This window comes from Podarcis cretensis, assembly GCF_951804945.1.
Source record: "Podarcis cretensis genome assembly, chromosome: 8".
Taxonomy (NCBI): Eukaryota; Metazoa; Chordata; class Lepidosauria; order Squamata; family Lacertidae; genus Podarcis; species Podarcis cretensis.
In genome coordinates, this window is record NC_137177.1 from 73,832,686 (window position 1) to 73,859,151 (window position 26,466).

The 26,466-nt window shown below is 48.1% G+C and overlaps 2 protein-coding genes across 2 annotated transcripts in view; both read right to left on the bottom strand.

Annotated features, from left to right (window-relative positions):
- Positions 1-26,466, bottom strand: part of LOC307221954 (taste receptor type 1 member 3-like) — a 374,179-nt gene that overhangs the window by 60,697 nt on the left and 287,016 nt on the right. The gene's annotated exons all lie outside the window — the stretch shown is intronic.
- Positions 1,692-26,274, bottom strand: TMEM278 (transmembrane protein 278). The gene is made up of 2 exons (XM_079987356.1): positions 25,164-26,274; positions 1,692-3,996 (listed from the first exon to the last, which is right to left on the bottom strand). The coding sequence occupies exons 1-2, from the start codon at positions 25,431-25,433 to the stop codon at positions 3,727-3,729; spliced, it is 540 nt and encodes a 179-aa protein (XP_079843482.1). The 5' UTR covers positions 25,434-26,274; the 3' UTR covers positions 1,692-3,726.

Sequence of the window (26,466 nt, forward strand, 5' to 3'; positions counted from 1 at the left end):
TTTTTAAAAAGAGAATAATGGAAATCTATTAGTATAAAAATGATATTTAATATATAGGCAGAGATTGCAGGAGCATCAGGTAGCACATGGAAATCGTACAGGTGGAGTCCAGAATAACCACATACATCAGGAGCAGGAGCTGGAAGAGTTACAGAGAACAGATAGCAGAGTTTCACACACCATTTCAAAGAAGAGGGTTGAGATTGTCGCTCCCCTCCAACCCACTGTAAACGGGTTAAAGAAATGCACTTTAAATGAGCCAGAGGTTCTGCACATAATATGCATTTGTGGAAGGCGAGCAAATGGATCATAGAATACTGCGTGCACATTTGTTTCTGTTAAAAGGTAGCGTGAAGATAGAGGAGAAGCCTCCTCCCAAGCTGGGTCTACTTTGAGTAGGGCATGTTGAATCTTTGGCCCTAAAACTGTGGCTGAACTACAATTCCCATTATCCATCCGGCCATTGGACACACTTGCAGGCTGGATGCCTGTGTGAATGGATCATTCATCTAGAGGACATGTCTCATGGGTTCTGGGACAGGATGTCCTCCGAAGACATCAACCAGGAAAGCATTTTGTGATGGCCTGGGATTCGGAGTCGGATGCTGAACCTGAGGGATCCCAGCCTGCACAGCATTCCCCGCCTCCAGAACCAGATGAGCCGGGGCTGGGGCATGAGCCTGAAGGGTCCTCACCTGTGCTGGATCCTCAGGTGCAGGCACCAGCTGAGTCTGCTCTGGCTCCTGAGGTGATGGAGGACCCATTGCCCTTAGGTGCTCCACTCTCAGCCCCATCAGAGGAAGCTGAGGTTGCCTCTGGGTCCGGTAACCCTCCAGCCTCTCCTGAGCTGCAGAGGCTCAGGGCAGAGAGGCGGAGGGGGCTAAGTTCCTGCAGGAGGAGTGCTCGCCTCCAGACCAGGAGAGGCGAGTCACCTGTGGACCGGGGCCACCCTATGACTTGGGGCAGATAAAAGCCGGCCAGCCCCAGTCTCAAGTTGCAAGAGCAACATTGTGGTTGCTAGTTCGGGTCTGAACCCTGTCCTGCTTTCCTGTCTGAGCTCCTGACCCGCCCTGGCTCCCTGCTTGCAAGCCTGTTCCTGACTTCACCCGACTCCCTGCCCTGCACCCAGCTTCAGCTACTACCGACTGCCTCCACGTTGCCCCTTTGACCACGGACCGGACTTGGACCACGCCTCTCAGGTAACCCACAGGACCAGCACACATTTCCTTCAAGGAAGAGTGTTTGCAAAACCATGGCAGTTCACAGTTTATTGGAACTGGATCTCTGCACTTTCAGGGGAAAGAACGTCGGTTTAATCACATCCTCACAGCTATTATGCATTTTGTTCCTCATGAAGGTAGCTACGCTGAGACCAAGCATGCCTGGCAGTGATGAAGACAAAGCACGTGGGAAATATAGTGGCTTTCTCTTTTTCCAAAATGGCAGCTGGTAATCCCTACTTGGATATTCTGGTTCTTCCCCAAACCTGAGACTCATATGACCTGTGTGGCAGTAGATGGGTTTGTTTAAACTAGGTGCGTCCCAGTTACGTATAAGCCATGTAGATGGGAGTGATACCTGCTGCAGAGATGTTTAACAATCAATTCCTCTTCCCAGGGAATTCTGGGAATTGTAGTTCTGTGAGGGAAATAGGAGGGTCTCTGAATGAATTTCAGCACCCTTAATAGAAAATAGACGCGGGTGGCGCTGTGGGTTAAACCACAGAGCCTAGGACTTGCCGATCAGAAGGTCAGCGGTTCGAATCCCCGTGACGGGGTGAGCTCCCATTGCTCGGTCCCTGCTCCTGCCAACCTAGCAGTTCAAAAGCACGTCAAAATGCAAGTGGATAAATAGGTACTGCTCCGGCGGGAAGGTAAACGGCGTTTCCGTGCGCTGCTCTGGTTCGCCAGAAGCGGCTTAGTCATGCTGGCCACATGACCTGGAAGCTGCACGCCGGCTCCCTCGGCCAATAAAGCGAGATGAGCACCGCAACCCCAGAGTCGGCCACGAATGGACCTAATGGTCAGGGGTCCCTTTACTTTTACCTTTACTGAATGAATTTCAGCACCCTTAATAGAAAACAGCTCCCAGAACTCCTTGAAGGAAGCTGTTAATGTTTAAAGTGGTGTCATTAAATGTCTGGTGTGAATGTGGCATAACGTAGGTACATTGATTCTGATTGGTCTACTCTGAGCAGGACTTAATGGGGTACAACCCAAAGATTAGGATCTTTGGTATATGATAATGATTCAAAATATGGATGACTACCATTAAGGGGGCGGGGAAGCTGTCAGGGTCCTGTCAGGTTGTAGTTGAAGGGTGGCTGCCATGGGAGCAAAAGTCTGGTCTCTTAGTGGTTGTGGGAGCTCCAGAAGGCAGTGGGTTCAGAAGACAGCTGTCCTGTTCATCATAGCCAGAGGAGCACTAGAAATAATATTGCTTAGCATTGATAGAACTTAAATCAGAAATTGTGACAACAGCCCTGCAAGGCGGAATATTCTTGCTACATACTCTCCCACATTCCTCAGATGACAATAGGGACATTCTATTCTACATCAGTACCACTGCCAGTTAGTTGTATTCATTGATTAGGCTTCCCTAAATGCAGTACATAAATTCAAAGATTTCTGTGCTTAAAATACTGCAGATTGGTGTGTTTCCTCTAATAACTTTAGTACTTGACCAGGAGGAAATGCTACATCAGTGATATGATGTAGAATAAGGTAAAGGTAAAGGGACTCCTGACCATTAGGTCCAGTCGTGGCCGACTCTGGGGTTGCGGTGTTTATCTCGCTTTATTGGCCGAAGGAGCCGGCGTACAGCTTCCGTGTCATGTGGCCAGCATGACTAAGCCGCTTCTGGCGAACCACAGCAGCGCACGGAAACGCCGTTTACCTTCCCGCCAGAGCGGTACCTATTTATCTACTTGCACTTCGACGTGCTTTCGAACTGCTAGGTTGGCAGGAGCAGGGACCGAGCAATGGGAGCTCACCCCGTCACGGGGATTCGAACTGCCGACCTTCTGATCGGCAAGTCCTAGGCTCTGTGGTTTAACCCACAGCGCCACCCGCGTCCCACCAATATAGAATAGAATGTCCCTATTTTTATCTGAGGAATGTTGGAGGGTATGTTGTTATCCTTACATGGGGGGGCTGAAGTGAAGAGAGTGGTAACTACCCTAAGGTGAGAGTGGGGAACCTCAGGACCAAGGTCAGCATGTGGCCCTTCGGGCTTCTCTATCTGGCCCTTGATACACACTGCCATACACACTGCACCAACTGAGCCTTGCATCCTCCTCAAATGTTCTTGCCTGGCCTGGAATGTGGTCTTGGATTCTGATTCTTGCTTGCCTGAATGGAGGTGTATGTGTAGGCCGCTTTCCAAAGGTAAAATTTGCATTTGTTGCTCCGCCCATTTGTTGCTCCGCCCACCCCAGAAGGTTGCCCGGCAGAAGATGTAGCCCTCTGGCTGAAAATGTCCCCCACACTCACGCCCTAAGATGAACCTCAGAGTTCATGCTGAAAGCAAGATGCGCCATCTCACGGAAAGTTCCAGAATCAATGGGAGGCCCAGCGCCCCCTGGTGGAAGGAGAAGAAGCCATGGAAGTTTACTCTAGATGGGTTTAGCCGTTGCCTGCTTCTTCATGGCGCCCTTATGGGGAAAATGAGATTTGGAGGACCGGAGAGAGGGGTATGCTGGTAGGCAGACCAAGGCGCGTGAGGCGCTTAAACCCAGGCCTTGACTTGGCTGCTCCACTCCTTGGCGCAGCCGCACAGCCCCCCGTCTTCGTACCACCGCCACTTCACGCCCTTGTACGTGGCCCGGGCCCAAGGCTGGAAGCACAGGAAGAGGCGGAGACGCCTGACCAGGCCGCAGTAGATGGCCATAGCCACCACAATGAGCGGAGACATGATGACGAAGCCGAGGATGATCAGGGCGGAGGAGCTGTTGTCGTCCAAGATGGTCTTGCAGTAGGAGGCTGTGGAGTGGAGCACCTGCAAGGGGGTGGAGAGAGAGCGAGTCAGAAGCTGAGGCTGACATTGTGGGAAGGGGAAAGAATCGGGACCAGTTCATTGTTACTTAGGCAGCCTATTGAATCATAGGACCGTAGAGTTGGAAGTGTTATCAGAATTCTAAGGTCTCAAATATAAATTAAACGTTCATAAATGTACAAGAAGAAGAAGAAGAAGAAGAGTTTGGATTTGATATCCCGCCTTTCACTCCCCTTCAGGAGTCTCAAAGCGGCTAACATTCTCCTTTCCCTTCCTCCCCCACAACAAACACTCTGTGAGGTGAGTGGAGCTGAGAGACTTCAAAGAAGTGTGACTGGCCCAAGGTCACCCAGCAGCTGCATGTGGAGGAGCGGAGACACGAACCCGGTTCCCCAGATTACGAGACTACCGCTCTTAACCACTACACCACACTGGCAAACACATACATACAAGGCAAACACATACATAAGTATATAAACCACGTGTCTGAAATAGTACAGGAGAGCAATCCTGAAGCTGTTTTGACTCTCCCAGTGACCTCAGAGATTCCTCTGCAGTAAGGGAGGCAAATGGGGAAAGCCTTCCCATTGTCTTTTTGCTTGCAAATTCTGTCTTCAGGGCATATTTGTGTATGAAAGAATGGATTCAGGAACTAAACTATTAACCATCACAAAAGTATGCCCAGACTGCCTAGGTAATGCAATCAGTGACCACTATCAGGTATCCTGGCAGACAGGATTTCTGCTGTAGACCGCCTCCTTCTATGATGTATGTATGATGTTTTGGGGGTTGGTCTTGGGCTACAGGGCGGGCAATTTCAAAGGTCTATATAAGGGCTTGCACACCATTGTTCTGGGTTCTCGCCTCCCTCCTGTGTGTGGTGAGTGGGGACCCTGTTGCAACAGTTCCTTGAATAAAGATCAGGCTTACTAGCCGCTTTGCTTCTCAATATACTCTGGTTGGCCTCTGTTTTCTCCTACCAATAGGGAACCCACGTAAGGGCTCTATACGGGCTCTTGGAAACCCCATAAGGGAAAAGGAGCAGGTTTTTTTTCTTATAACAGAAGGTATCCTTAGGGTCATCTAGTCCGACCCCCTGCAACGCAGGAATATGTGACCTGGATTGAACCCGCAACCTTGCACTCTCTAACCATCTTCGCTGTACTTTCTCCTTGGCGCCTGCTGGAAACATTCCTGTTTAGACAAGCCTTCCCAGATGCTTATAAAGTTAAGCTAATTTCAATCTGTTTTAGTATTTTAATTTTTGAAGTGCGGCTGTGACTTTTACTGTTTTTTTTTTTTTTTTGTAGAGGTTTGTTCGTTGGTTGGTTTTTTGTTTTTTGCAATCAAGCAGTGTATAAATTATACAAAACGAATAAGTAAATCATTACCACAACAAATAATGTGTGCTCCACTTCTACAACTTGCTATTGGCTACATTCATACCATACATTTAAAGCGGGGGAGGGTAGCACTTCCAACAGCCTTGGCTGTTCTGGGTTTGTTGCTTAAGACCTGAGAGGACCAGGGTTCAAATCCAGTTTGGCATAAAAGTTAGAGTGACAGACTATGACCTGGGAAAGACCAGGGTTCAAATCCCCACTCAGCCATGAAATTCACCGGGTGACCTTGGGCCATCTCTTAGCCTAACCTACCTCACAGGGTTGTTGTGAGAATGAAATGAGGAGGAGAACCACATACACCATCTTAAGCTTGGAAGAAAAATGTCGTCTATAAATAAACAAACAAACAAACAAACAAATCCCCACTCAGCCATGAGGAAATAGGGAGAAGGATAACTATAAGCTCCTACCAGGAGATGCCAGGGGCCTTCTACATGCAAAGCAGGCACTCTGCCCCTGAGCAGATAATAGTCTAATAGCCACCACTGTGCTCACCGAAAATTAATTTTCAGCCGTTCACCATTTGCAAAGCACTCATTTCACTCAGTTCTCCCCACCCTGATGTCAAAAAGGTGATGTTATTTGTATCTGACGCCCTCTCTAGGTTAATTAATACTGAACAGATACTGTTAGAGCCAGAGGGGAGAAAAAGAAATGGAGTTTGATGTTGGCGGGGATAGATGAGACTCAACGGATGAGCAATGATGAGGGGCAACCTGAGCTGAATGACGCTCCTCCATCCCTCACTTTTGCCAATGAAAAGGCAGCTTCAAGAGGTAGCGTTTATACTTAGCCAAGCAGGAAATTAGAAATGAAACAAGCTTGTAACAAACCACTGCTCCAGCTCAAAACTGATGCTCTACATACTGTGGAACTAGGGGTGTTTCTGAATGTTATTTGCTGGGGACTCCAAGTGTGCTTGTGGTCTTCCCATTGAGGCATCTGGTTGGCCACAGTGACCCCAGGATGCTGGACTCGATGGGCCTTTGGCCTGAACCAGCAAGAATTTCTGAGGTTCCTATGGTCCTAGCAAACTCATGAGACTACCTTTGGCCATGGCCAATCATCAGTCTGTTTAGCTGGGAACTGGCAACGGCTCTCCAAGGATTCAAGCAAGGGATATTCCCAGCCGTACTGAAGAACCAGTGTGATGTCATGGTTAGCGTGAACTTGGGAGTCATGGGTTCATCCCACCCACCCCAACCAGGAATCTTGCTGGGTGGCAGAGAGAGGTCCACAATCAGAAACCAGAGAGGTGAGAGACCAAGAGGCAGAGATGAATCAGGCTGGTGAAGACGCCAGGGCGTTTCCCCCTCCTGCTGTGACCAGTTCCCCTCCCATCCCCCAGTATCCCAGGACCAGAAGAGGTATGAAGAGGGCAGAGGAGAGACAGGAGTCTCAAATTGCTTGGGAAGGTACCTGGGAGAGGAGGGAATTTAGGCAGCTGTCTTCAGCCTTCATAAATGTCTCCTTGAGGCAAGACCTACTGATAAGAGTTGTTGTGCTCATTAGGCTTGGCTCTCCTAGGCAGCCTTGGTTTTTTTCAATAAAGAGTTAACCTTATTTACGCCGTGTGATTTATTGCTGGCTGGCTCTCTGACAATGTCCCAATGAGGAACCACCTCTGGAAAAGGTGCAAATCAGGCCCCATGAGGAGCATGGCCTGGGCAGGGAGGCTCAAGGGCCAGACAGAGGGCCACATTTGACCTCACCCCCAGACCTGAGGTTCACCACCCCTGCCTCAATGCTCCAGGATCCTACCACAAGCCCGCCATCATGGCGCCGAGTTTCTCAGCATGACAAACATTCCTCGTTCAAAAAGAAAACCAGGAGGGGGAAATAAGTGAGCTTCTATGAGCCATTGCTCCTTGGGCTCATCCATCGGCTTCAATCTCATAAAGGGAAATGAAATGACAAAATGAAACTGCCTACAGATGAGTTCCCATGTGGCTGCTCTGCCTCTTCTTCCCCTGTTGTATATTCAATCTCCAGCCTGCCAGCCTGCCCTGATAAATTGACGAGAGAAGCTAGCAGTCATCAGATTAAAGGTTTAATTATCCATTATGTCTGCCCGGCCTGGTGACAGCTCCTCAAGCTCTTACCCAGGGAACAGGCCGGCGGGAGATGCAGGTGACAGCTCTCACCTGGATGGCTTCCCAGTTCTGCTCAAGGGGAGTTGGGGGTTTCTCAAAAGGGTTTGAGAAATGTCCAGCAATGGCATTAAAGTCTCTGTGTAATAGAACACCTGCATTGCATGCAGAAGGTCTCAGGTGCAATCCCCAGCATCTCCAGGTAGGGCTGGGGAATCTTCGTTCTTCCTTCTTCTTCTATCACTCGTAGCCAAGTAAGATTGACTTCCATAAACACGGTTTTAACAATGAGTCCATAAGTGACTGTGGAGGCCAATTCTGGATCCACACGTCCTTCCACAGTGGGGACATTGGTTTCCGGGCAGGAGCTGATCACGGTGTGGATTTGCCAAGTGTGCCTTCCTCTTAACACGTTTCTCCCTTGCGTCCTGAGTTCGAGTGTCTTCCAATCCCATGGCACCTTTGGTAAAGGCTGTTCTCCAACTGGAGCGCTCACAGGCCAGTGTTTCCCAGTTGTCAGTGTTTATACTACATTTTTTAAGATTTGCCTTGAGAGAGTCTTTGAACCTCTTTTGTTGACCATTACACTTTCCATTTTTAAGTTCAGAATAGAGTAGTTGCTTGGGAAGACGACCATCAGGCACCTGCACAACATGACCAGTCCAACAAAGTTGATGTTGAAGAATCATTGCTTTGACACTGGTGATCTTTGCTTCTTCCAGTACACTGATATTAGTTCGCCTGTCTTCCCAAGTGATGTGTAAAATTTTTGGGAGACGCCGTTAATGGAATCTTTCAAGGAGTTGGAGATGAAGTTTATATGTGGTCCATGAAACCCTGGACAGCTGCAGACAGTCAGTGTAGTAGGCAATACTGAGTCCAACCCTAAAATTCCTTCCAACCCTAAAATTCTATGATTCTGCCACCACAAGGGATAATGGAGAATCCCAACAGAAACAGAGAGCCAGTGTGGTATAATAGAGTGCTGGAACAAGACTTGGGAGACCAGGGTTCGAATCCTCACTCATCAATGAAGCTCACTGGGTGACTTTGGGCCAGTCACAGTCTCTCAGCCTGACCTACCTTGCATGGCTGTATGAAGAAGAAACAGGTGGGGGGGGGAGCTATGTGCACGACCTTGCGCTCCCGGGGAAAAATATGGGCTGTAAATCCAATAAGTAAACAAACATCTGATTTTCACTTCTTCGTTCAATGTCTGCACCAGAAATCAATCCAGCAAATACAATTGGTGACCACTGTTATTGTTCGTTCCAGTATGCAAATACAGTGGTGCCTCGCAAGACGAAAAGAATCCGTTCCGCGATTCTCTTCGTCTAGCGGGTTTTCCGTCTTGCGAGGCATTCGTCTTGCGGGGCACCACTGTAGTACATAATTGATTGCACTCCCCCTCGCTACCCATTTGCACTGTGTTTCCTTTGCAATGAGATGAATGGGGTGGAATAATGTAAAGGCTACATAATTAATCACATGGCTTTGCTGCAGCCAACAATGAAGTGAACAGTCGACTTTTTTGGCAGAAGGAGGATTGCAGCGGAATGGAAACGCTGCTCTGTGTCACGAATGGAAAAGGATGCCTTTCTCCAACTACCACCACTCTATGTGTTGCCTTCTGCTGCTTGCTAACTGAAAGGTTTGATGCCCTGCCTATCAGAGCCTGTCCGCCTTTTGTTTTGCCTGCTCTCTTTTCCGTGGCCAGCGTGCCTTCGCTTCGCCTTCGGCTGCAAATCACGCAGAGCAAAGAAACAGATGCCGGCTTTATGAGTGGCACTTTATGACTCAGCCTGAAATTAAAACCGTCTGAGTCCAAACGTGGCTGCTTGCTGCTGCTGCTGTTTCTTTTGTCACCCAAGAGGCCGGCGAGAAATGGAAATTCTTGTCTTGTCCCAAAACAAATGAAAAAGGGCCGCAATATTTGTCCTCCTTTACTACCGCAGGAGAGGTTGCCGAATGGGCTCGCGCTGATTTGAAAGGCGTCCGCAGCGCCAGGATATTGGATGTTGCAAGGCAGGGGGGAAATTCTGGAAAGGGCAGCTGAAAAGGATCAAGGGGTTGGAGCAACCCCCTGGTGCGGAAAGGTTGTGGCGTTTGTGCCTTTTCAGCTTAGAGAGAAGGAAATGAAAACGACTTAATGGAGCCATTTCTCAAACTTTCTCCCTTTTTTGGAGCCCCTGCCCATAGGAATGCAAGCAGAACCTGCTGGGTCAGGCCAATGGCCCATTAGTCCAGTATCCTGTTCTCACAGTGGCCAACTAGAAGCCTGTGGGAAACCCAAAAGCAAAACATGAGCATTACAGCCCTCTCCCTTTCTGTTGTTTCCAGCAGCTGCTATTCAGAAGCATTTCTGCCTCCAACCGTGGAGGCGCTAATAATGATAATAATGATAATAATAATAATAATAATAATAATTAATAATAATAATGGGCATTGTTGTCTTGGAAGATGTTAGACACTGGAGAGACCTGTCAGGAGTAAGCATGGACCAATGGTACCAAATAGTATGGGAAACAGCCCTACTAGAAAAAATAACCAATAATAATAATAATAATAATAATGATAATAATAATACAGTGGTACCTCAGGTTACATACGCTTCGGGTTACATATGCTTCAGGTTACAGACTCTGCTAACCCAGAAATATTACCTCGGGTTAAAAACTTTGCTTCAGGGTGAGAACAGAAATCGTGCTCCGGCGGTGCAGTGGCAGCAGGAGGCCCCATTAGCTAAAGTGGTACCTCAGGTTAAGAACACTTTCAGGTTAAGAACAGACCTCCAGAACAAATTAAGTTCTTAACCCGAGGTACCACCGTAATTATTATTTATACCCCGCCCATCTGGCTGGGGTTCCCCAGCCACTCTGGGCGGCTTCCAGCAGAATATTAAAATACAATAACCTATTAAACATTAAAAGCTTCCCTAAACAGGGCCGCCTTCAGATGGTCTTCTAAAAGCCTGGTAGTTGTTTTTCTCTTTGACATCTGGTGGGAGGGCGTTCCACAGGGCGGGTACCACTACCGAGAAGGCCCTCTGCCTGGTTCCCTGTAACTTGGCTTCTCGCAGCGAGGGAAGGTGGAGGGTGAAGACGCAGTATACCTTCAGGTATACTGGATCGAGGCCGTTTAGGACTTTAAAGGTCAGCACCAACACTTTGAATTGTGCTCGGAAACGTCAGAGCCTGTCAGAGTTGACAACACTAGGATGATGGACCACAAGTCCATCAAGGCAGCTTTCAATGTTCTCTTACTGATGCCGCGACGTCTAATGAGAACTATTTTCCACTGCATGTTTGAGAAACGGACGTCGAGGCCGTTCATCGTTGCAAGAGGTTTCGTCAACAGCTATGATGAGCTGCCCTTGCTAGAAAGGGGAAAGGATGAAAGCCATCAGCCAAAAGGGAGCCCTTTTCAAAAAGCCAAGCGGTGATGACTGCTTTCTCCCTTGTTAGCTGCACCGGGCAGGATCAAAGAACAAAAAGCCAAACTGAAATGCGAAAGGGCAAGCTAGCATCCTTAAGAGTAGACAGCCATGACCCGCTTCAGAAGAACTCCCCTTGAGACTCTGAATTCTGCATCAAAGCTAGATTTGATTGATAGGTAGGAGCAGCAGGGCAAGCTACTCGAACGTCTGCCCCCAGCTGGTGAGAAGGGGCAGCGATTCAGCGACACTTTACTAATGATGCAAGTTCATAACCAGTGGCAGATGTGGCCCAAATGCCTATTTCACATCCTGTTTCCTTGTGTTTCCACTGCTTCTTTCCTCAGCTAACCTGCATCAATAGTTTCTTGGTGGCTCCAGTCAATTCCTCTGTTACTTGTTGATTTTATTCAGGGGCGCCAACTGCAATAAAATATGGAGGGGGGGGCACATAATCGATCACAAGACGTGATTCTGGCCTCCTCAAATATTTTATTGGGTGGGATGAGAGTGTTGCAGCACTGGGAGATTGCAAAAACTAACCCCAAAGAGAGGAGAGCAGCTCGCAGCTGGATTTTCCCTGAATTCTCCTGAGGAGACTTCTCTTGAGAAAATGTCTCAGCAGCTAAACCCCTGCACAAACTGTGAGCTTTTCTGGAAATCCGGTGGGAGTGGGGGGTTGGGGGCATGACTTGGTTAGATAGGTTGCTGGGGGGGTAGGAGGAAACATATAAGACCCTGATAAGAGCTGTATCTAGTCCAGCAATGTGTTCTCACAGTGACCAAGCAGATTAATTAATTTGTTTGCTTGCTTATTACATTTATATCCCACCTTTTCCTCCAAGGAGTTCAAGGTGGGGTACATGCTTTCCCCCACCCTCCTTATTTAATCCCATAATAACCCTGTGAGGTAGGTTAGGCTGAGAAGCTTGCATCAGGTCATCCAGTGAGCTTCCTGGCTGAGTGGGGATTTGAACCCTGTTCTCACAAGTCCTGGTCTGGCATTCTAACCACTGCGCCACATCGGCTCTCATTGGCTCTCAGTGGAAATTTCCATTTGCATACCAGACTGGTTTCCACACTATGCTTACAAATGCCTTCTCTGTTCTCTGTCCTGGAAACAAGAGGCATTGTGGGGGTTTAAAGGCATATTCCAATCAGGCCAAAACACTCAAGGAGGGTATGAAACAGAGCCAGTGAGGGGTGAGGCCGGGGGACAGTTCTGAGGTCAAGGCAGACAGTTCCGAAAGTCCGATTGCGTATAACATGGGTAGGCAAACTAAGGCCTGGGGGCCGGATCCGACCCAATCGTCTTCTCAATCCAGGCCACAGATGGTCCAGGAATCAGTGTGTTTTTACACGAGTAGAATGTGCCCTTTTATTTAAAATGCATCTCTGGATTATTTGTGGGGCATAGGAATTCGTTCATATTTTTTTTCAAAATACAGTCCAGCTCCCCACAAGGTCTGAGGGACAGTGGACAGGGCCCTAGCTGAAAAAGTTTGCTGACCCCTGGCTACCCCAATAACATCATGAGCACAAGCCCCACCCCAAAGGCACATGGGCGTGCTTTGAGCAGCTGCTGGGAGTCACAGGACTCTGTTTACATTCCAGAGACCTTCCAGTCTCACGGGAAAGGAGACGGGATGTGACGTTGGTGGTTTCCTGTTTCCTTTGTTCCTTTGTTCAGTTGCTCTCTGCTCTCACAAGGAGAGAATGTATATTTCTTTGCTCTCTGCGTAGCTAGAAAATAAAGCATAGCCATGTAGCTCATACTAACTCATCCTTCCGCGTGCTGTTTTGATGCTCTGCTGGGACGACGTGCCTGAGGCCTTATCAAAGGATCAGGTTGTCAATTAATCGTCGGGAGGCGATTCCGAAGATGATCCTTATCAGCTCGGTCAAACGGAGATTCCGACAGTAGAATTATAGAATTCTAGGGTTGGTGGGGAAGTTTTTAATGTGTGACATTTTAATGTATTTTTAATCTTTGTTGGAAGCCGCCCAGAGTGACTGGGGAAACCCAGCCAGATGGGTGGGGTACAAACAATAAATTATTCGTATTATTATTATTATTATTATTATTATTATTATTATTTAATGGTTATAAGGGGTTGCTTGTGCGTAAGTTACCGTCGCTGCTGGCTAGATTGCCTGCTTAACCTTGTCTCGGCTGACAGCCCTTCACTCCGTGGCCGTTCAGTCACTCGCAGAATCCGTCAGTGGGCGTTTCTTGAGCCTCTTCCAGCAAAGAAGCTGTTTGACGCCAAGTCTCCTCCTACTCTCCCTGCGCGGAAATCTTCTGCGCAGGGAAGGAGTTGGCAGAGGTGTGCCCGTGCTCTCCCCACTAGTTTCGGGCGAAGAGTCTTGGAGACCCCTCTCCGGATCCTCCATCTCCCTCCCTTCTCTACTGGTGTTGCGCTGATTTCCTTCCCCTCTGCTGGGCCCCTCTCCTGCATCGCTCGAGAGCCTTGCCTCCACCTCTCGCTCCAATGTCAATTCCCTGACATATTATTATTATTATTATTATTATTATTATTATTATTATCTTGAGCATCATCTATTCCATCCCCCTGCAATGCAGGAGTCTCAGGTAAAGCATCCATGGCAGATGGCCATCCAACTTCTGCTGCTTGTATCCATGCCAGAAGATGCAAATAGTGCAGGATGTAGGGGCCACACTGGTCCCAGGAGCAGGCTACTGGTGGCATGTTACTTCTCTGCTGGTCATCACTTTGGGCAGGTTCAAGGTTCTTGTGTTAATCACAAAGCCTGGAACAACTTGGGCCCAAGCGGTGCCTCAATGACCACCCAATTCCTTATTCTCCACCTTGGTCATTGAGATCCTCTGACTCCCCACACTCCCAAGGTTCAGTCAGCCTTTACCAGTGTGGAAGGCGTTGCCCTGTGGAACTCCCTGCCAGTTGAATCTGGGCAAGAACGCTCCTTGCCTTACCTTTTCGCTTCTCTCGGAAAACTGTGTTACTCAGGCAGGACTTTGAAATGTGATTTCCGCTCCCCCCCCCCCCCAAAACCAGTTTTTAATTGATTTTTTTTTTAAAAAAAATGACCATCTTGTAATTTTGCACGTTCTGTGCTGTCTCACTGTATTTTTCCTGAACAGCGTGGTCTATAAATATCTAAATAATGAAATGAAATGAAAAGGGTCTGGAAAGGCGGCCGGAACAAAAAAAGGACAGATGAGGAGAGAAGGCGGCCTTGAAGGCATCGTGACTGATTCCTTTTCAAGGCTGCCTACTTTAGCCATTAGTCCAGCGAAAGGATCTGCTCATCAGGCAGAGCCTAATGCAGGAAGAGAGGAAAGCTTTCTCCTTCTTCGCCACCCTCGGCTTTGAAAATGGCCCAGAAAAAAAGAAAAGCCCGAAAGCACATAGAGAGAACATTATTTAGTGGACAAAAGCAAAGGTTTGGATAACCCTTTTCGAGAAGGATGGTCTGTTCGAGAGAGAACCAGGCAGGCTTTGAGAGCGGAGCTGCTAAATGGAGAGGGGGCTTTGGTTGACATTCCCCCCCCCCCCTCGCTAAAGTGGTCAGTGGCTTTTTTAAAAATAAAAAGGAGAAGGAAAACTCAGCAGCAGGCAAGCCTTAAAGAAAAGAAACCAGCAGTTCCCAAACATTTGGGTGCCACAGACCCCTTGGCTCCATAAACTCGTCTCCAGCCAATGCCCCCTACCCAATAAAAACAGATTATTCCGAATAACAGTTTGCACGGCCCAGTAAGGAGCAAGGAGACAAGGGACAAGGAAGAATGAGCAAAGGGGGAAACCGTGATTTGGAGCCTGGGGGAGGCAAATCCAGAAATCAGGACCAAATATTAGATCTAAAGGACACAGCAGAGCTAGGAAGACTATCCAGTCCAAATAAAAGGTAAAGGGACCCCTGACCATTAGGTCCAGTCGTGGCCGACTCTGGGGTTGTGGTGCTCATCTCACTTTACTGGCCGAGGGAGCCGGCGTACAGCTTCCAGGTCATGTGGCCAGCATGACTAAGCCGCTTCTGGTGAACCAGAGCAATGCACGGAATGTCGTTTACCTTCCCGCCGGAGTGGTACCTATTTATCTACTTGCATTTTGACGTGCTTTCGAACTGCTAGGTTGGCAGGAGCAGGGACCAAGCAATGGGAGCTCACCCCGCCGTGGGGATTTGAACCGCCAACCTTCTGATTGGCAAGTCCTAGGCTCTGTGGTTTGACCCACAGCGCCACCCGCATCCCACAAATACGTGGCCTTTAATGGTCCTTTCTGAGGTGCAATCCCTGTCTGAAACCCTGCAGAGTTTCTATCAGTCGATGTAGACAATACTGAGCTACACAGACCCCCTGGTTTGACTCTGTATAAAGCAACTTCCTATTTCCCCCAAACATCATGCCATCTCTTCTCCAGGAAGTTGCTCCAGCCCCGCTGAACATTTCTCCACATCTTTCTGGCTGCCTAACAATAGGCTTTCGGGATGTGCTGAGATGGTGGATGGGGAGATCTCCTGCATGACAGGTAATTAGGACCTATAAAATCTTGGAGAGCTTCCTCGTTCCTTGGAACACTGACAGTAAACAACCCCAATGAGGTAGGCAGTCTTGCTCCTCTGTGGCTGAGAAAATGTCAGCGCTAACAAATATCCGGAAGGAGGAAGCTAAAAAAATAAAATAAAATTGGGGGGGAGTGAGGGACACACAGACTGTACAGATTGAAACAGCATCGAGCTATTCCCTTACTATTTTGAGGGAAGAGAGAGGGAGCTGTGTTTAGAAGAGGTAATTGTGTTTTGAGGGAGGCATGGCGTCCTGTTGTTCTGTCCACCCACTTTTCCTGCAGGTCAAAGAGGCGCAGCAGGTTCTTAAAGCAGCTGACAAACCTGACAAACCTGTTCAGCCAAAGGCAAAAGTATGAAAGTTCTGCAGGGAAGGGGAAAGGGAAATCATCAACATATTTCTCTTTCTCTCTCGAGACATAAAACACGGGTAGGCAAACTAAGACCCGGGGCAAGATCCGGCCCAATCGCCTTCTCAATCTAGCCCATGGACGGTCCGGGAATCAGTGTGTTTTTACATGAGTAGAATGTGTGCTTTTATTTAAAATGCATCTCTGGGTTATTTGTGGGAATAAGAATTTGTTCTTTTTTTTCCCTTCAAAATATAGGACGGCCCCCCACAAGGTCTGAAGGACAGTGGGCCGGCCCCCTGCTGAAAAAGTTTGCTGACCCCTGCATAAATAGATTTGGTAGGTAGGTAGGTGGAAAGCTAGATAGATAGCAGACCCTCCAAATGTCCCTATTTTCCAGGGATGTCCCTGATTTAGAGAAGACGTCCCGGTTTCTGATCTGATGCCGGAATGTCTCGCTTTTCCTTAGGACATCTCTATTTTCATTGGAGAAATGTTGGAGGGTATGGAGCTATCTGATCCCCGAGCCTTCTGAAGGCAACCTGTATAGGGATTTACGTTCTTATCTATGTTGCAGGCTGCCCAGAGTGGCTGGGGCAACCCAGTAAGATGTGGGGGTACTCATGGGTACTCAGTACTGGCACCTCCTCCCCAAAAAGGTTAAAAGTATGGCACTTACTCTAACAACGCCTTGGTGAGTACTGGCAACTTTTTATTATTAAAAAACCAAAGCACCAATGATGGGCTGCTGCCAGGACAAACTATATTTTAATTGCTGGTTCTAAATGTGTCCTATGTATTTTATTCATTCTTTCTCACTAGTTTGCTCCTATTACTTTGTATTGTTGTTTTTCAATGTTGTAAGCTGCCTTAAAGCCCACATTGGGAGACAGGTGCTCTCTCTCTCTCTCTCTCTATCTATCTATCTATCTAGTTATCTACATACACACACACACGGGCCGGATTTAGGTTTAATGAGGCCCTAAGCTACTGAAGGTAATGGGGCCCTTTATATGTCCAGCTGTCCTTCGTGAACAACAAATTGTCACTGGTTTTTGGTGTTGAATATATCCTATACGGTAATTTATGGACCTAATAGGTATCTAAAGCCATTTGCCACTGTTGCTGTATGTAGGTTTTATTTTATTTATTTTTTATCATATATTTTGGAAATGTACATCCAGGTTTTTTCCCTTTAATTTTTTTGGGGGGCCCCAAGTGAGTGGGGCCCTAAGATATAGCTTGTTTAGCTTATACATAAATCCAGCACAGACACATACACACGCACACAGGGCAGGAACCAATATGGCCCCCAAGCCTCTCTGTTTGGCACTCAGGACTCTTCCACATCACACATCGCACGGCTTAGTGGTAAAGTATTTGCTTCCCATGTGGCAGGACCCAGTTCCATCCCAGGAACTCCAGACAGGCATGGGAATGTTCCCTGCTTCGAATCCTGGACATGCCAGTCAGCATGGATGTAACTGAGCTAGATACCATACCCTCCAACATTTCTCCAATGAAAATAGGGATGTCATAGAATCATAGAATCATAGAATCATAGAGTTGGAAGAGACCACAAGGGCCATTGAGTCCAACCCCCTGCCAAGCAGGAAACACCATCAGAGCACTCCTGACATATGGTGTCCTATATATGGTGCTGTGGTTTAAACCACAGGGCCTAGGCCTTGCCGATCAGAAGGTTGGCGGTTCGAATCCCCATGACGGGGTGAGCTCCCGTTGCTCGGTCCCTGCTCCTGCCAACCTAGCAGTTCGAAAGCACGTCAAAGTGCAAGTAGATAAATAGGTACCACTCCGACGGGAAGGTAAATGGCGTTTCCGTGTGCTGCTCTGGTTCGCCAGAAGCGGCTTAGTCATGCTGTCCACATGACCGGAAGCTGTACACCGGCTCCCTCGGCCAGTAAAGTGAGAGGAGCGCCGCAACCCCAGAGTCGGTCACGACTGGACCTAATGGTCAGGGGTCCCTTTACCTTTACCTATTATTATTATTATTATTATTATTATTCCCTGCCTATCTGACTGGATTGCCACAGCCATTCTGGGTGGCTTCCAACATCTATAAAAACCTAATGAAACTATACAGGGCTGCCTTCAGATGTCTCCTAAAGGTTGTATAGTTACTTATCTCCATAGCTGTCAACTTTTCCCTTTTCTTGTGAAGAATCCTATTCAGAATAAAGGAATTTCCCTTTAAAAAAGGGAAACTTTGACAGCTATGCGTATCTCCTTGGCTTGATGGAAATAGGGACGTCCTAAGGAAAAGTGGGACATTCCGGGATCAAATCAGAAACCGGGATGGCTTCTGTAAATCCTGGACTGTCCCTGGAAAATAGGAACATGGAGGGTCTGAGATACTGCAGTATACAACAGCTTCCTGTGTTCCTATATCTTCAGGGAACGGCCGAACTCAGTGACAGAGCATCTGCTTTGCATGTAGAAGGTTGCAGGTGCAATCCCCGGCCTCTCCAGGTATGGCTGGGAGTGTCCCATATTTGAAGATGCCAATACTGAGCTAGATAGACCAACTCAGAATAAAGCAGATTCTCATGTTCCAATGGAACTGAATCAGGGAAATAGAGATCTCCCTTTGTAAACCCCGTGTATAATCAGAAATGGATGGTTTGGTTATGGTAAGGAAATTTCCACTTGCGTGGAAAACAAGCAACGCATGTAGCCCCTTCTCCGCAGGGACTGATTGCCGCAAAACCCATCTCATTTGTTCATTTTATTAGCCAGCGACTCTCTTGGATGCCCAATTGAGCAAGCTGCCTCCTCAGTGATGGCAAAGCCATCTCAAGCAAACAACCGCAACCGTCTCCCAGGCGAGGGCTTGATCAGCAGCAGCAATCAATGCGCAATTAATCTCCCGATCAACAAATTGTAGGAGAGCCTACTGTTCGAGCTGTACGGGGCCACACAAATGGCTTTGCCTTATACACCCCCCTTGATCCCAGGGTTTGATCACGAAACAAAACCGCACACCGAGGCCATTTGAACGCCTTCGTTTGTGCACTTTATTTACGGTAAGTTAGTGCCTCGAAGCTGCTTCAGCGCAGATGCTCTTAAATCAGTTGAAGAGTAACCGAAAAGATAAAAGGAGAAAGGAAGCCTTTAATCATTGAAGAGCTGAGGGCAGCTCCAGAGGCTCGAGGATTTGTGGGTGGGTGAGAGGCTGGAAGAGGACCCCAGTTTTGCCAGCACAGTCACGCTGCAAAGGGCACCTGAAGGAGGGGAAAGCTGGAACAGAGACCTCCCAGAGCCAGTGAAGGGTGTGGCTAATAATAATAAGAAGAAGTTTTTTGTACCCAGTCCATCTGACTGGGAGTCAGGCTTCAGGGAATCAGCTCTCTCCCCGCCCCCTTTGTTCTGCTTATCTACTGCCAAAGAGGAAGGAGTCTTCTTACCAGTTAGAAACTTTAATGATCAAACTGAGAGAACAAAGAATCCATTCCTCAGAATGAAGGTGCTCCCAATTAAGGGTTGCACCCACTTCCTCCCTAGTCACCCACATCACTACCGCGTCTCGTAACCTGATCTCGCAACCACTGTGCTTTCTAGGCTGCCACCTTCTCTGCCCTTCTTGACCTTGGGCTGAGCAGATGAATACTTTCCAGAGACAGTGAATCTGTTAACCCTCTCTCTCCCAGTTCTCCTCCTCCTAGCTGTTCCCCGTCCAGTACTTCCCAGCTTCTGCCTTCTGAACTATGTCCCTCTGCAAACCGCTGTTCCAAATCTATACTGTCCTCCTGCTCCTGGGAAGATTCAGGATCCTGATCAGGAGCAAGGGGAGGGGGAGGGGGAGTCACACACCCCATTCCTCCTCAGTGCAGCTCTCCTCAGCATGGACCCTGACACTGGGTTGCGCCAGCCACCCTGGGTGGCTTCCAACAGAATATACACAAACACAACAGAGCGTCACACATTAAAAGCTTCCCGATACAGGGCTGCCTTCAGATTTCTATGGAAGGTCTTATAACATTTATCGCTTTGACATCAGATGGGAGGGTGTTCCAAAGCTTGGGGGCTACTGCCGAGAAGGCCCTCTGCCTGCTTCCCTGTAACCTCCCTTCTCGCAGTGAGGGAACCGCCAAAAGGCCTAGAGAGAAGGGAGGGGCCTGGGGGAGAATCCCAGGGGCCAGAGAGAGAGAAATAAATTGGAGGACCACATTTGTAGAGGAGCCTGATGTTCCCCCGCAACTGTTGTACAAGGGGTGGGGAATCTGAGGACTATCAAAACTTGAGTCGGTAAGCGCAAGCTCCTCAGCAGCCCCAAGGCAGAATGATGAAGGGAGAAACGAAGCCAAATATTCTCAGCTCTCCCCTTAACGGAAGAATCAGAGAGCAGTGCATCCATGCACAGCCCATGTGCGGAATACCTAATGAGAACGAAATTAGTTTGTCAATTTGAATAAATTGCAGGTTGTCCAGAGGAGGCTGGGAAGGAAGCCCGCACAGCGCTCTGGGATCCGCGGCTGTAGGGTGGATTCTGTTTCTACGGTTGCTGCCGGTGGTCGGATACCCACCTCCCCACAAACACACACACTCTTCCTTCCTCTGTTTAATTGAATAGACGAATTGCAGAGGCCGCGTCTAGCAGGGAGCAGCCTTAATTAAAATGAAATTAAAGAGATTTCAGCCTGTGTGAAGACAAGCGCAGACAAAAGCAGGAGAGCAGGAGAGCTGTTGGCAAAAGTGGGGAGGGAATCGAGGGTGGCGAGGAAATGGAGAGAAATATTGTGACAATAAAATAAAAAACTGCGGTGAGTAATCAGCGCTGGGAAGGATCCTCTGTCAGCCGAGACGTTACTGTATTTATCCAGATTGTCACAGAGGTTTGGTAATTACTGCAAAGCTATTTTCGTGGGCTTTTTTTAAAAAAAAAAGAAAAAAAAGAATGCATAATAATTTGCTTTCCTCCCCACATCTCCTGGCTCCAACTTTCATGCCTGCTTTTCTTAAATCTGCAGCAGGAGTAGGGACACTTTGGCCCTCGGGATGTTGTTGAACTACAACTCTCATCTGACCCAGCAAGCATGATGTTGGGAGTTGATGGCTATGCACTTGCTTCACGGTTAGAGGCAGTAACGCTTCTGAATTCCAGTTGCTGGAAACTGCAGGAAGGGAGAGTTGCCGTTGTTCTCAGGGCCTGTTTGTGGGCTTCCCAGAGGCATCTGCTTGGCCACTGCAAGAAGAGTGTGCTGAACTCAATGGGCCTTTGGCCTGATCTACACTTGAAGGAGCGTCTCGACTCCCATCATTCTGCCTGGACACTGAGGTCCAGCTCCGAGGGCCTTCTGGTGGTTCCCTCACTGTGAGAAGCCAAGTTACAGGGAATCCGGCAGAGGGCCTTCTCGGTAGTGGCTCCCACCCTGTGGAATGCCCTCCCTTCAGATGTCAAGGAAATAAACAACTTTCTGACTTTTAGAAGACATCTGAAGGCAGCCCTGTTTAGGGAAGTTTTGAATGTTTGATGTTTTATCGTGTTTTTTATATTCTGTTGGGAGCTGCCCAGAGTGGCTGGGGAAACCCAGCCAGATGGGCAGGGTATAAATAACTTCTTCTTCTTATTATTATTATTATTATTATTATGGCTCTTCTCATGTTAAAGGATTCTAGAGAGTATTCAAGGATAAGCGCCATACCCCAACACATGCATCCTAGACCATGACATGATAGACGTTTATAAGATTATGCATGGCATGGAGAACATAGATCGAGGAAAGCGATCTCCCTCGAACTCATAGACTCCCTAGAACATTAGATTTCAGGGCAAACGGACTTTGTCACGTAGTGCGTAGTTAAGCTATGGAATTCGCTTCCCCCAGGAAGCAGTGAAGGGCCACCAACCTGGATGGGCAACTTTAAAGCTATTATCAGTGGCTACCGGCCATTATGGCTATTCTCTGCCTGCTCAGTTGGAGGCTTCTGAATGCTAGATGCTGGAAAGCTCAGGAGTGGAGAGGACCCTTGTGTCTGGGTCCTGCTGCAGGGTTTCTCATCAGGACATCTGTTTGGCTACTGTGAGAACACGATGCTGGATTAAATGGCCCATTGACCTGATTCAACAGGCTCTTTTTGTGTCCATTAATTTATCCAACTCTACTCTTCGTTTGATACAGCCCAGTGGGGATTTACTTCCGAATCAACATGCATAGGGCGGCACTGATTTGGTGTGTTTACTAATGCTTTCATGGGCCCTGATGATTTCAGTGGCATTATTCACCAATAAAAGGGGAATCCTGCTCAGCATAAGGATGGACCAATCTATCCATTTCCGTTTCTCATTTTCCCAGCCTTAAATTAGTTCATCAGATTTTTGCATCAGTTTGCAATTGATAAAACAAAAAGTCCTTGTGAAAGTTCACCTGTGTTTAGTGGCTCTAAAATGAGAACGGAGCCAAATTTTTGTGCGTGAGTGCACACACCCTTCTTCTTGGCCAAGTTTCAGCTTCTCACACCCCATCTAAGCCAGAGCTTTAGTCCAGCCAGGTTTCTGCAACCTAATGAACTGCTAGAACAGAAGAGTGTGAAGCCACAGAGTGAGAAATGTCAATGCCACATCCTGAGAAAGGTACTGGCAAATTGGCGCTGTCCATTGCTAGCTGGTGCTGAAAATTTGGAGTGGCGTTGGCTTTTTTCCAGAGCTCTGACCATGAAAGCTACTTCATAAGCCCATTGTTTTCCAATGGAGACTGGCCCCTTAGTATGGCTAACTGATCCACCAACCTCAGTCTGTCCTCGGCCAGCCCCCATTTGCTCGCCTTCTTACTTGCATCCAGACCAAGAGGGTGCTGTTTGACCTCCTTAGTTTCAATGTTGCCTTGAGCAGATGAAGAACTAGAATGAGTTGCCTTTGCATATTAGTGGCTCTGACTCAGCCAATCATTGGCTCTGGCTCCACCCACTGTTTGGGCTCCCTGCACTCTGCCCTACCAGCCCACAATGGGCCCCAGCCAATGTTTTCTGTATTATTTATTATTATTTATTAAATTCATATACGGCCCTTCATCCAAAAATCACAGGGTGGTTTACAGCATAAACATACAAAATGACACATATAATATGTTAACAAAATGAAATGTGACACACTGGAAACCAAGCCATATGAGGAAGGGTTGAAGGAGTTGGTTATGTTTAGCCTGGAGAGGAGAAGACTGAGAGGTGATATGATAGCCATCTTCAAGTATCTCAAGGGCTGCCGTGTGGAGCAAGCTTGTTTTCTACTGCTCCAGAGGGTAGGAACCAAACCAATGGATTTCAAGCAACAGGAAAGGAGATTCCAACTAAATATTAGGAGGAACTTTCTCAAAGCAAGAGCTGTCTTCCGAGCTATCCCATCCCAGTGGAATGGGATAACTTGGAAGGTGAGGGACTCTCCTTCTTTGAAGGGACATTTTAAAGCAGAGGTTGGATGACTGCATTCCCTTCTAGAAGATTTCCAAGGGCCGCATGGCAGTGGTGGGCAGGGCCAGGGGCAAAAGTGGGCAGGGGCGGGGCACAAATATAACTTTTATCTTTGCCATTTCTGCACACACTAACACACCCCTCTCTAGCCTCCATCCAGGCAAGCAGAAGGCTTTATCAAGGTCCAGCCTGGCAGGGCTGCTAGGGTGTGTAGCTTGGGGAGTGTTTCAAGGGCCAGCTGGAGAGGACCGGAGGGCCACACTTGACCTCCCCCAGGCCTGAAGTTCCCCATTCCTGTTTTAAGAAGCACTGCCTCTGAGCATGTTGTAGGCAAAGGAAGAGCCCAATGCCATCAATGCTGCTTTCTCCATGATCGATATGCCTCTATGATGCCTCCCGTTACCCAACATGTTCTTCCTAAACTAAAACAGCGTCATGCTAAACTGAAAGCACAAAAAAATGTTTTACAGAAGATATTATTTTTTTTATACAAGACCCACCATAACCTGCCAATACAAGGAAAATGAAACCACCACCACCACCATCATCATTATACTGCCCTATACCTTGGGGTCTCAGAGCAGTTCACAGAATAAATTCAAGATATAAAACCACAAAATACCTAATAAATATAAAAACAGCAACTCAATACCCGCCCCCCCCCAAGAAAACACATTTTAAAAGGGCATAGGATGTAAATAGGATTAGCCAAAGGCCTGGTTAAAGAGGAACATTTTTGCCTGGTGCCTAAAGGTGTATAATGAAGGCGCCAGGCGAACTTCCTTGGGGAGAGCATTCCACAGATGGGGAGCCATTGCAGAAAAGGCCCTGTTCTCGTGTTGCCACCCTCTGGACCTCTCAAGGAGGAGGCACATGAAGGAGGACCTCAGAAGACGATCTCATGGTCTGGGTAGGTTCATACAGAAAGAGGTGGTCCTTTCCCCCACCATTATGTTAATGGACTACAGCTTCCATCAGTTGTAACCACTATAGCCAGTGAGTTGAGGGTGATGGGATTTGTAGTCCACAAACCTCTGGTGGGGCCAAGTTGCTGCCACTTTGGGGAGTAAGGTATGTGGCCTCCCACTATCTCTGGAGCCTCTTTGTTTGAATGCAAAGACTCATCCTGGGAACACGTGAAAGAATAACACAGACTATGGGGCATCTGGGAGTGCAGAGGTGACATCTTTCATCATTTAGTAATCACATCCTGCCCGCTTCATCCATCCTTTTATAAATGTATAGGTAAAGTTAATGCAGGAAAATACCACCCTAGGAAAAAATGCTTTGAGAACTCTATGATCTTATCAGCCATTCTAAGAACAGTTGCCCAGAGGTGGGAAATCTGTGCCTCTCAGATTACAACTCCCATCAGCCCCAAACGGCAGAGCCCATGGTATGGGATGATGGGAGTTGTAGTCCAGCTATAAAAGTAAAGGTAAAGGACCCCTGGATGGTTAAGTCCAGTCAAAGGCGACTATGGGGTTGCAGTGCTCATCTTGCTTTCAGGCCGAGGGAACCAGCATTTGTCCACAGACAGCTTTCCAGGTTATGTGGCCAGCATGACTAAACCGGTTCTGGCGCAACAGAACACCGTGACGGAAACCAGAGCGCTTGCAAATGCCACTTACCTTCCTGCCACAGCAGTACCTATTTATCTACTTGCACTGGCATACTTTCAAACTACTAGGTTGGCAGCAGCTGGGACAGAGCAACAGGAGTTCACCCCGTTGCAGGGATTTGAACTGCCGACCTTCCGATCGGCAGACCCAAAAGGCTCAGTGGTTTAGACCACAGTGCCACATGCATCCCTAGTCCAGCTATATGGGGCAGGGGAGCACCATGTTGCCTAAAACCCCTGATGCAAGGTAAGGGATTGGGCTTCCTAACCAGAAGCATCTGCAAGTCGCATGTCACTTACCCGGGAATGGCACTGGAACCCAAAGTAGACCACCACGATGGTGGGCAGGAGCACGATGGCAAAGATGGCGGCCATCAAGAGGACGTTCAAGAGGAAGGCCAAAGAGTTCATTGATGCCACCAGGCATGTCCAGGCCCAGCAGCCACAGGTGCTACGGCGCTCCATGGGCAGCAGTTGATCATCCATGTTGTAAGGCGGAAGTCCCTTGATCATCCGCGATGTGTCAGACAGGCTGTCCATGTCATAGTCATCCATCTCCTGATCAGACATTATTGAAGGGATCAAACAGGGCTTCCAGCCACCGAAAAATCTCTCTCTTCAAAAAATCCCCCTGCTCTTATCTGCCCTGGAACGCCTTTGGAACAGAGAAGGTTGTTGCTAATGTAGGCTTCTCAAAAGAATCTGTGTAGGCTTCTTTGCAGGATCTGGCTGACTTCTGCTGGATTTGATGGGCTTTGGGTTTGATCCAGCAATGCTGCACTTCTACACAATTGGCCAACACCAAGCATTAAATGGAATGGGGTGGAGAAGACCTCCCAAGAGTCCTGGTGGACGTTTCCAATGTCTGGTTGTCCCCCAGCCTCCTTCTCACAGAAGTTGATCTTCGCCCTGGGCTTTGTCCAGATCTTCTGTTCCAGCAGAGATGCTCTAGCTGGAAGTTTGGGAAGAGAAGCCACACACTTGAACGTGGGTTGTTGCAGGCATGCTTTCCGCTGGGATGTCTCGTTCTACAGGAGTCCCTGCCCTATTCTGGGACAACCCATGATGCTCAAATCACCTTCCACACAGCCTCTTGAGAAGGAGCGATCTAGCAGTCACCTTTGCGAGAATCAATCTTTGGACTTCGAATCATTCCTCCTCCCTCTCTCTCTCTCTTCTGCAGTTCTGGAAGGCAGAATTTCTCTCTGCCAAAGTTTTCTCTTTCTTTCCAAAATCCCCCAGAAACATCAGCAGACCAGATTCTTTGCTTTGTTCAAGGATCCCAGGGATGCACAGCAGTGGGCGCAGAAGGACAGATCCTGAGTTTAATGGGAGGGTGCTGCATCTCCCTGGCTTTAGTCTACATCAGATGCTTCCTCGCTGTTAGCCGGCTCCGATCGCTGTGCAGTGCTTCAGGGTTTGCAGGCAGTTTCATTGACTCTCTCGCTCTCCCCCGACATTAGCCAATCATTGGCAAGAGCTGCTCCTCAACCCCCCCCCTCCCCTATCAGCACCACTTACTAAACACAGTGCCATCAAACCAGGCCATTATGAACTCAAGTATACATATTGCAGAAAGAAAATAAATAGACCAGCACTTCAT

Bases quoted from the DNA above. Each gene is read 5' to 3' on its own strand.
- TMEM278 (XM_079987356.1), bottom strand. From the start codon at position 25,433: ATGTCTGATCAGGAGATGGATGACTATGACATGGACAGCCTGTCTGAC. The intron at 3,997-25,163 runs GTAAGTGACATG...ACCCCCTTGCAG, and splicing joins GGTTCCAGTGCCATTCCCGG to GTGCTCCACTCCACAGCCTC.